Source organism: Varanus komodoensis, unplaced genomic scaffold (assembly GCF_004798865.1).
Source record: "Varanus komodoensis strain SLA01 unplaced genomic scaffold, ASM479886v1 scaffold44_3, whole genome shotgun sequence".
Lineage (NCBI taxonomy): Eukaryota > Metazoa > Chordata > Lepidosauria > Squamata > Varanidae > Varanus > Varanus komodoensis.
Genome location: NW_025336010.1, coordinates 3302855 through 3312910, shown reverse-complemented (window position 1 = coordinate 3312910; position 10056 = coordinate 3302855). Strand labels below are relative to the sequence as shown.

At 58.9% G+C, this 10056-nt stretch overlaps 1 protein-coding gene across 2 annotated transcripts; it reads left to right on the top strand.

The window, feature by feature from the left end:
- The first annotated feature begins 470 nt into the window (after window positions 1-470).
- Window positions 471-10056, top strand: LOC123030418 (2'-5'-oligoadenylate synthase 1-like). Of its 2 annotated transcripts, XM_044444323.1 has the most exons (6): window positions 473-726; window positions 3159-3441; window positions 5561-5739; window positions 7644-7870; window positions 8712-8859; window positions 9646-9801. In XM_044444323.1, exons 1-6 carry the CDS (start codon window positions 505-507, stop codon window positions 9688-9690), a joined length of 1104 nt encoding a protein of 367 aa, XP_044300258.1. In that variant the 5' UTR covers window positions 473-504; the 3' UTR covers window positions 9691-9801. The 2 variants fall into 2 exon arrangements, with proteins under 2 accessions (XP_044300259.1, XP_044300258.1); XM_044444324.1 differs by lacking the exon at window positions 8712-8859 and having other exon boundaries at window positions 471-726; window positions 9646-10056.

The window sequence follows — 10056 nt, the reverse complement described above, 5'->3', positions numbered from 1 at the left end:
CAATCAGAAATTCAGGGCCCAATCCAGTCCATGTTAGGGCCAAAAAGGGGGCTTCGGCTCCCGTGGCTGATCTGGGAGTACCTGGAGATGCAGACTGCCTAAACTTGCATGGGCTTCTCTCCCCGACTTGTTTAACGTCAGAATGTTCGGGAAATGACAGTACTGCGAAAACGCTACCGCGAACCGTGCGCCAAAAGCGAAGCGCTCCAACTTGGAGCCGGGCCGGCGCTGGGCCAGCCCCTCCGGCGGCCCCTCTCCTCCCGGGCGAGGGCGCTTCGTGCGCGCCGCCCCCGCCCACCCGCGCCGCCCCTCCGCGCCCCTGCGCCGCTTCTCCAGCTGCGGCTCGCGCATGCCTCCTCCTCCTCCTCCTCCTCCTCCTCGGCGCCGCGGCTCTGGGCGACCAGGAAACGAAACTGCCTGCTCGGAGGGCTGGAAAAAGAAGGCAGCGACCGAGCGAGAGCGAACGGCTTCCTTCCTCCCGGCCGCGAGGGGAGGAGCGCGGCGATGGGCATCTTCTTTTCCATCTTCGACACTTCCGTGGACCTTTACGAAGTCGAAGCCCGGGAGCTGGACAAGTTCATCCACGACCGCCTCCAGCCCGACGAGGCCTTCCTGAGGCAGGTGCGCAATGCCATCCACATAGTCTGCGAGTTCCTGAAGGCGAGATGCTTCTCGGACGCCTCCTGCCCGATCGACCCACGGCCCCGGGTGCTGAAGGTGGTCAAGGTACGGACTGGGGTCTCCAGGTCCGAGGAAGGATGGCTGGAGGAGCGGGGGTGGAGAAAGCATGCCTCCGAAGTCAGTGGGAGCAGCAGCCCTGGCTTTGGCCCGGGAAGACCCGGCATGGCTGGGATGCGCGGCCCCGGACCTCCTACAGGGGCGCCTGTTCCTGGCCAGCAGCCCCTCCCCCCCTCCGGACAAAGTAGCTGTCAAGCGGCCATCGGGAGAAGCTTCCCGCCTGCCAGAGCCGTGTGATAAGGCGAGCAGTGACTCCAGGGGGACGCGGCCTCTCCCGCCCTGAGGCATCCGAGGCGCAGCTGGACGGCCCTTTTGTCAGGGGCGCGGAAACTCGGGGTCCTGCGTGGGGCTGGCGGTTGGAGCCGACGCCCCTGCTCGACCCGTCCAGCAATGCTACTCTGGATTCTCTCCCAGTTCTGGAAAGGAGGTGGCCAAGGGCTGCTGCAAACACAGAGGGAGGAGGTAGTCTCTGCTGGCCGAACCCCCCCCCCCCCCGCTTCCCAGGATACTTGATTCCACATCAGGAGAGACTTGGGGGCTGGGGAGAGGGGAGAGGCGCTGGTTGATGAGAATCCCCTCCCCCCCAGGTTTTGTGCCTGTCAGGGGCGGGGACGTTTGCAGGATGCCTTGGGCTGGCTGGGGATTGCGCTGGAGTGCCGCCCGACTTGCGCCCCAGAAGTCTCCCTACCCACCTGAGCTGGCAGAGGTGCTGCCCAGGCAGCTGGTTCAGGGGGACATCGTGCTGAGCACTGCAAGGCCTCTGACGGCCTGGCGCTGTCTTGACAGACCGTTGGCCCAAGATGCGAAACAGAGCGTGCTCTCGACTTCGTCGTGCCGGGCCCTGTGTCAGGGTCAGCTCTCCTGTTAAGTCTGGGCTGATGGCAGCTTTTTCTCTCTGAAAGGGCAGGGGAGCTACGAGGAGGGTCAGCCACCAGCAGCTGGCCTTCCAGGGGGTTTCCAGTGGGCTCCGGGGGTTTCCAGCAGGTATGCCCAGAGTGCCTGTCAAAGCCCAGTCCACCTGAGGAGTGCGGAGAAGGCTGGGGCCAGTGACTCGGTTGCTGCTGACGGCAGGGCTTGCATGGCTCCATGGGGTGCCCCGGAAGCGAGAGAGGGGGCAGCTTGAGTGCAGGTGGAGAAACACGTGCAGTGGACGCAAGCGGGGAATGCCCACTTGTGGGGATATGTGGGCCAGGGTGGGCAGCGACGGACCCACCTTTTGCTGCTCAGAGGACTCTTTGACGTGCTTCCGATGAGAGCTGTTCTGAGTAGCCGAGGGCTTGCTTTGCACCAGCCCTACAAGTGTCCTGCATCCATCAGGGCTCGCTGTGCCATGTCTGCAAGGCACTTCCAAGATGCAGACCTTTTGCATCTGCCAGGACTTCAGTGTCTCTCTTGAACCTCCTGGTCCCTCGGCCACTTTCATGGCCATCGACCACGGCATCCTTCCAGGATGGCTGTCTGGGCTGGGCCCTGCCGTGCCACTGTCCCCTCCTGGCTGGACGGTGGAGCTTGGGGAGTCTCTTTGGCTCACAGAGTGGCTGCCAGGATTGACATGGCCAGCCACAAAACGCCCACTTCTCCGAGAGCAGCTGGAGCAGCCAAAAGAAGGTGCCACGGCCAAGAACATCAGTGCTTGTACCAGGCAGTGGAAATGTCTGAGGCAACCACAGAGGCTTCTGCTGAAAGGCACAGCCGAGCAGAAAGGCCTTAGCAGGTCTTGGCACCTGTGGACAGACAAGTGATGCTCCAGACATCAGAAGAAGAAGGAGAAGGAGAAGGAGAAGAAGAAACGGGAGAGAGGAAGACACACAAAATTAAAAAACTGTAATGGGTTGGCAACTTGCATCTCAATTCTTGGCACAAGTGAGCGATGGAAAGATGCCACCATGTTGGATGGCATTAAAGTGGGATTGAAGAAAGTCACAAAGGATTAGGATTTCTGTGACTAGTTAGCCGTGATGGTTCTGTGCTTTCTTGTTTATTGTGGCGGCACCTTGTCAAGCTGGCTCTGGCTTAGGGTGACCTCATGAGGGGGTACCTCCAAAAGGCCCCCTCCGCCACCGCCCTGCTCAGCGCCTGTGGCTCCTCTGGTGGGATTGCCCTGTCTCATAACCGGTCCTCCTCTTCTGCCTTCAGCTTTCCCCAGCATTAGCATCTTCTCCAAAGAGTCTCGCTTCCGCACAGGGTGCCTCAGCAGGACAGCCCGCCTGGTTTGCTTGCTCCAGAGTATTCCCAGCACCCCCCTGAATGCCGGCTACGATGAGCCGGGGGGCCCGGTGGCCCTCATGTCCTGCTCTTGGGCTTCCCTCAGGCCGCTGGCTGGTCACTGGGGGAGCTGAAGGTTGGGCAGGAGAGGATTTGTGGTCCGACCCACCAGGACTCTTCCCATGCCGTCATGACCTTTGCTAATGTTTCCCCAGGGAGGCTCCTCGGGCAAAGGGACAGCTCTGAAAGGAGGTTCGGATGCCGACCTGGTGGTGTTTCTTGACATCTTCAGAGGCTACAGAGACCAGGAAAGAGAGAGGAGCAAGATCATCCGGGAGATTGAAAGAAGGCTCAGAGAATGTCAGCAGCTTTTGAATTCAGATGTGTGCATTGAGCGAACAAAGTACAAAAATCCACGTGTTCTCACTTTCAAACTTCAGTCTTACTCTTCTGACGATTCCATTGAATTTGATGTGCTGCCAGCTTTCAATGCTCTGGGTGAGGCTGCCTGCCTGAGCATGGTGTCTTTTTTCTTCACTAGAGCTGTGAAGGGTGGTGAGGAAGAGGGAAGGAGAGCTCCTAAAATGTCCTAAACAGCAGGATGTGTGGGTTGGCGGCACCACTGAACGGAAGCTTCATGCTCTTTCTCCCTGAAGTTCGCTTTAAAACACACCCTGGGTGGGTGGCTGTGACTGGGTCCCTCTTTCCAGCAGAGCTTCCTTAATGGGTTGCCTGAAGGTGAGAAGTGGGAAAATTGGTGGTCCAAAAAAGATGGTGCACCATGCTCTGGGTGCTTTGGAGCCCCTGCAGCTATTGCTGAAGCAGATCATGAGTGCCAAGGTGCTGATGGCAATGACATTTAGAAGCATAGAAACAGAGCGAGTCAGAAGGGGTCTCCCGGGCCATCTAGTCTGACCCCTGGCTCTAGCCAGCTCTGCTCACGACATGCGTACCATGTGCATGTCCAGCCTGTCCTTGAACACCCTCACTGATGGGGCTTGAGCCACCTCCCGTGGAAGCCCATTCCATGCTCTTGGGTCCTGTCAGGAAGTACTTCCTAGAATCCAAATTGAACCTTGGTTCCCTGAGCTTGGCTCCACTGGTGTCCTGCCTTCCTCAGCAGGGGAGAACAGGTCTCTCCCCACCTCCGTGTGATACCCCCTCACATACCTGCATGTCGCCAACAGATCCCCTCTGAGTCTCCTCTTCTCCAGGCTGAAGAGACCCAGTTCCCTCAGTCTCGCCTCATACGGCATCCCCTGCAAACCGGCCACCAACCTTGTGGCCCTGCTCTGCACTGACTCTACCTGGCTATATCCTTCCTGTAACGAGGGGCCCAAAACTGAGCACAATACTCCAGTTGCAGGCGCACCAGAGTTGTATGGAGTGGCAGTAATTCCTCTCTTGGCTTAGAAGCCACACTTCTGGCTATGCAACCAAGGGTGGCGTTCGCCCTCTTGACCACCGCATCACACGGCTGACTCATGTTTAGCCTGTAGTCAACCAGCACCCCGAGGTCCCTTTCACAAGTGCTGCTCTCCAGCCACTTGTCCCCTAACCTGCACTTATGACACCTATTCCTATGCCCCAAGTGCAAGACCTTGCACTTCTCCACATTGAATGCCATCTTCTTGTCCCCTGCCCACTTCCGTAGTCTGTCCAGATCCTTCTGGATCTGGATTACCTGCTCCTCGGTTGTGGCCACTGCCCCGGTTTTAGTGTCGTCTGCGAATTTGATCAGCAGACGGGTCACCCCTTCTTTCAGTGCTGTTCTTTCACAAGGCATTACCAGGGAGAGGCGAGGCGAACATGAAGGGCTGCTGCTCTCATTGGGAGCCATTCATTCCTCCTCAACCCCCAAATCCTCTCCCCAATATTATTTACCCCCAGAGATACTGTTTACTGCAAGCAACACCATTCTGGGGAAAGAGCAGCTGAAGGGAGCCAAATTTTCACTGGAAAAGCAGTGCAGGCCCTCAGTGGGGGCACCTTTCCTTCAAAATAAAAGTGACCCACTTATTCATGCTGCATCAAAGGGTGTGTGGCGTGATTCGTCTTTTGCCCCCTGCCCCAAGAGCTGTCCCAGAACCAAGGAGCGAAGTTCAGGCCAAATGACCCGCCAAGACGGTCTTTTGCCATTGCTGCTCCGCCATGTTGTCTGAAGCCAGTTCTGCTATTTCACCAAGGCAAGTTTAATCTTTAGGTACCATGATAAGAAACAATGGTTTGTTCAATGGTTTCTCTGTACCACCATGGCTTGTCATGTTGTCTGAAGCCAGGATCGTCGTTTCCGTAGTCTTGGTATGCAACTACCATAGAGTCCTTTGGAAAGAGTGGCAGCTGCAGAAGCCACTCCAGCCATCTAGGCTCTATGTGTGGACCCATGAGGAAGACGCAGGCGACACAGGCAGGGAGCAGTGCATCTTGGGAGTTAGTTTCAGGCACAATGGCTGATGGGATGTATGGCAGTGGAGGGAGGCAGGGCTGAGCAGGGAAGATGGAAACCGCAATAAAGTAGAAACTACTTGGTCCTCTGTCAGGTAGAGCACCGTGACGGTGCAGAGCGGTGCGTCATGCGGTGTGAATGCAGCCGGTCTTTGTCTGCCTCCTCTTCCAGGCCACTATAGGAATGGCAGTAGGCCCGACCCCCAGGTGTACCTCGACCTGATCCGGAGCAGCCGCGGCCAGGGCAGCCAGTTCTCCCCCTGCTTCACGGAGCTGCAGAGGGACTTCGTCAGAGATCGCCCCCCCAAGCTGAAAAACCTCATCCGGCTGGTGAAACACTGGTACAAGCAGGTGTGTGGTGTGACAATCCTGCCAAGGGGGGGCGGAAGGAGTGCTCCATGCTTCTCTCCCCCCACACTGTAGGCTCCGTAAAAGGTATTCGCATCGGAGCCGGCTACGCCCCTCGGTTACATGCTCTCAAGTGTCTTTGGCTTACGCAGACCCTATGGATGGGCACCTCCCCAAACGCCCTGCGCTTGGCAGCCCCGCTCAGCTCAGCTCTGCCTTACGGGACGGGCCCGTCTCAGCTGGTCTCCACCTCTCCCTCCGCCTTTGACCTTCCCTGGCATGGCTCTCTCCAGGCACCTTGCCTTCTCGTGCATTAAGGCCCCTGCACTCAGCGTAGCTTCCTCCCAGATAATTAGGGGGCCTCGTTTGTGCAGTGGCCGGGCGCTGACTTAAGACATCTCGTGAGCTGGCAAACCCCAAGTCCCCCGTACGTTTGTCGTCCATCGCGTGCTAAGCACCGTTTGATTGTCACACTTGACATTTCATGCTTCTCATGAATTGTCTAGCTGGAACTCCTACAGCAACCGATAAGGTAAGTCAGCATTATTAATATCACAAACAAACTCTTGGCCGAGGCGGACTGGAAACAGCAACTTTCTGTTTCATACCCTGCTCTCTTAGCTGCCAGTCTGCACCAGTTCCTCCACCGAGATACCAGTTGCCAAATGCTAGATATTCAAGTCAGATCTTGAAAGAAAAGCTCACAATGTCAAATGCAGCGATCGCGGATCCCGTCGGTATTTGGGTCGCAGAGAATATGCTGCCTCAGCAGGCTCCTCCCGTTCCTGGTGCAGTGCGGGAGGGGGCAGAGGCGGGGCGCCACCTGGCAGCCCCATCTGGCCAGGGCTGAGGACCACCAGAAGCCGCTTAAGGAGTTGGGCCCCGACCGCCAGGCACAGGACTGCTGGCACAGGCCGGCAGCTGTGGCCCTCCAGGGTTCCAGGCAGGGGTCTTTTCTTGTCCCACCTGGAGACACCCGGGATTGAAGTGGGGCCCTCCTGCGCACAGGGACCCAGCCCCCCTTGAGGTGAACTCCCCTCTCCTTCTTGGCAGGAGGGTCTCCTTGCTGAGGCGCCATGTTCCAGTGATGCATGGGGGAAAGGACGGGTGAGCAGCGGCCCCAGAGGCTCAAATCAACAGCCCCCCCTTCCCAAGCCCAGGCCCTGGGAAGGGGTGCTGGCTGGATCCTGCCCATAGACTCTGCAGGGGAGGCAGGTGGGAACATTGCCTCCCCGAGGTGTCCCAGCACCCCCACCAGCCCCACCAGCCCCATCTCCCCTGCAGACAAAGCGAGAAACTCAGTGGGAAGCACCCCCCCACCGCGGCCCGTGCCACCTGCCCCTCCTCCCCAGGGAGAAGGTGTGCGGGCAGGTGGCGTGAGGCCCGGCTCAAGCACCGCTCGGGACTGAGGAGGGGGGTGCCCTGGGTGGGACCGTGCGTGGGGGCACCGGGTGCCAGAGGTGGCTGCAGGTATCCCCGGGAGGAGGCTCAGCTGCCCGCACTGCCCCGGCCCCCCGTCCTGCACGCCTGCAGCCCTCAGGGGCTGCAGCCCCCGGGGCAGTGGGGGGCGAGCCGGGGGCTGCCAGGGGCCTCCTCCCAAGTGCAGACTGGAGAGGAGGGGGGCAGCTCCAGGTTTAGCTTCTGAGGAGGATCAGAATGGAGGTCTGGACAGCAAGACCCCCTTGGGAGGGGACGCCAGCCTGGAGGGGGGCCCTTTCCACCGGTGGCAGCACCAAAAGCCACAGAAGCAAGGCAGAAGCAGCTGTCGCCCCCGAAGGGGGGGCTTCGTAGGGGGGAACCGAACGAGCCCACATTTGCGGCACACGCGCTTTCCGCCGCGTAGCATCCTGCGGCCATGCGCCACGCCGCCGAGGGCTGACTGGCGCGCCCCTCGGTTGCCCCCGCAGCTGCCGGGCAGAAAGTCGCTGCCCCCCAAGTATGCGCTGGAGCTGCTGGCCGTCTATGCCTGGGAGCACGGAAGCCACGGAAACTATTTTGACATGGCGGAAGGGTTCCGGACGGTGCTCTGGCTCCTGCAGCAGTACAAGCAGCTCTGCATCTTCTGGACCAGATTCTACGACTTCGAGAACAGGGAGCTCAGGCAGTTCTTGCAGAGCCAGCTCCGGAAATCAAGGTCAGTCCCTGCAGTGGGTCTCCTGGGGATCCAGAGTTGAGAGGGACACTTGTGCGTAACCATGGAAGAGTTCCCTTAACAGATCATGGGGGAAGGCGGGGGAGGTCCCAAGCGCAAGGCGTAGCGCCCTTCCGCTGGAGGGAACTCATGGAGGACACAGCGGGCGAGCCGTGCGGGGCCCCCGGCCTTCTGCGGCAAAGTTGCGACTGAAGTTCATTTCCTGGGCAGATTCCCTAAGCTTAGGTGAGGTGCTGGGTGTTCACCTGCTTCCATTAGACAAAATTACCGTTTTGCACATAAATAATCGGAAGCTCAAGATCTCTTCTTGATCATCCCAGAGTACAGGGCATGAAATTTGTTGGGCTGAAGTTACAGAAGGTCAGAGCCCAGCTGGACATCAGGAAGAACTTATGCTCCGATGTTTCCTGACTGTTGGAGCTGTACAGCAACGGAGCCCATGACCTGGGGAGGTGGAGGGCCTCTCCCTCGGCAGCACCCAGACTGCAGCTGGGCAGCTATCCAAGCGGGAGGGTTTAACCTGGAGTCCCGCACTGAGTAGGGGGCGGGGTGGACCTGATGGCCTTGCTGGCCCCGTCCAACTCTGCTGTTCTAGGATTCTGTGAATGAGAAAAATTAAAACGGCATATGTCAATGCAACTCTATATTTATATTAATCTTCAACAAATGCTTTCATAAAAGGACATTCAGTCAATGAGGTTTTTCTTAGCTCAAATAGGCAGGGATACATGAGGGGCGTGGGGGACCCTGACACCTGCCCTGGGTCTGGCTCTTCTGGGCCAACGGCTGCATCTTACTGGCTGCTTCCTTTCCTGGCTTGCAGACCCATCATCCTCGACCCGGCAGACCCGACTGGGATCGTAGGACAGGGAAGCTCCTGGGACCTGCTGGCGGAGAGTGCGGCCCTGTGCACGGAGCAGAGGTGCTGCAGGAAGGCCAGTGGGGCGCCGGTGCAGCCCTGGCCGGTGCCGGTGAGTGAAGCCAGTGGCGCAGCGCCTGCCCTGTGCCCCCGCCGGCTCCACAGACCGCTCGACGGACCGACCGCTCGATCAGCCTCCTGTGCATGTCCTGCCTGCCATTTCTTCCCAAGGGCGGCCTGGTCACGTGGCTGCCACTCCCACATGGGCTCATGCCACAGGCCGAAACACGAGAGCGCCTCTGGCTTCTCCCGGGACCACAGGACTAAGCGCTCGGGTGTTGCACTCGGCCTCCTGGCAGACTCGCAGGATCCTGTGTTGGACTGCAGACATTTAACAAATGATGTTCAGTCACATGTGCCCCCAGAGCAGTAATGGCGTTTTTTTAAATGCACCTTGCTACCTCGTCAGTGAAAGGGGCTCTGGGAGGTTCTGCTTAGGGCAGAGGCGGTCCATGAGATGTGGGTGGAATTTCCAAGGAGCTGGGTGGGGATGCTGAGCTTGGATCCATTTTCTCCTGATCTCCGAACCCCTGGCCTTGCGCATCTCCTCCCCTCAGGAGATCAGCTGCCCCCTGAGCCCACCGTAAAACATGCGGACAACAAAGTACCATTTCCTGGAGGAATTCCATGTGAAGAATTCCTCGTCCCTGTGGCCCCCTGAGCGTGGCGCTGGAGAGTGCAGCTGATGGTGCCGGGGGCGTGCAGTGCCCCATCGCAGGCCTTCCGAAGGGGTTGCAGAGGATGGGGGCAGCGGGGATCCCCCCGTGCTGTGCCTGAGACGGAGTTCCAGGACTCTGCTGGCGGCCACCAAGCCTCTTTTTCTTGTGCTCTGTTTCAGCTGCAAGTACCCTGGGAAGAGGACTCCTGCTGCGCCATCCTGTGAGGGAATCCCTTTCAGCCTCACGATCGGATTACGTTTTGTGGGTGTTCTGGGGAGAGCCCCTTACCTGGTTTCGCAAGTCATTTCTGTGAAAAGGGACGGGGGGATATCTTGAGATCAGGGTTTTGCTGTCTAAACTCAAAGGCCTAAAGCATCTCCTGGGGTTTCTGTTAGTTGACACTTGAGCCGAGCACAGAAATGGCGCTGGGCCAGCGACTGGACTGTGCCCCCCGCATTCCAACTAGACCGCACCAGCAGATTCCAGCCTGTGGGAGCGCAGTCGGAGCGCTTCTTCACCAAGGCCAAGTCAAGAAGGCGCCGTCCCCAGGAGGGGCTTGGCGGCAGATTCAAAGGCATGTGCCTGTCTCT

What these genes read in the sequence shown, in the direction of transcription:
- LOC123030418 (XM_044444323.1), top strand. Translation starts at nt 505, where the DNA reads ATGGGCATCTTCTTTTCCATCTTCGACACTTCCGTGGACCTTTACGAA. An exon ending in GCCAGCTTTCAATGCTCTGG is followed by an intron (nt 3,442 to 5,560) that starts GTGAGGCTGCCT and finishes CTCCTCTTCCAG; the next exon opens with GCCACTATAGGAATGGCAGT. An exon ending in TGAAACACTGGTACAAGCAG is followed by an intron (nt 5,740 to 7,643) that starts GTGTGTGGTGTG and finishes TTGCCCCCGCAG; the next exon opens with CTGCCGGGCAGAAAGTCGCT.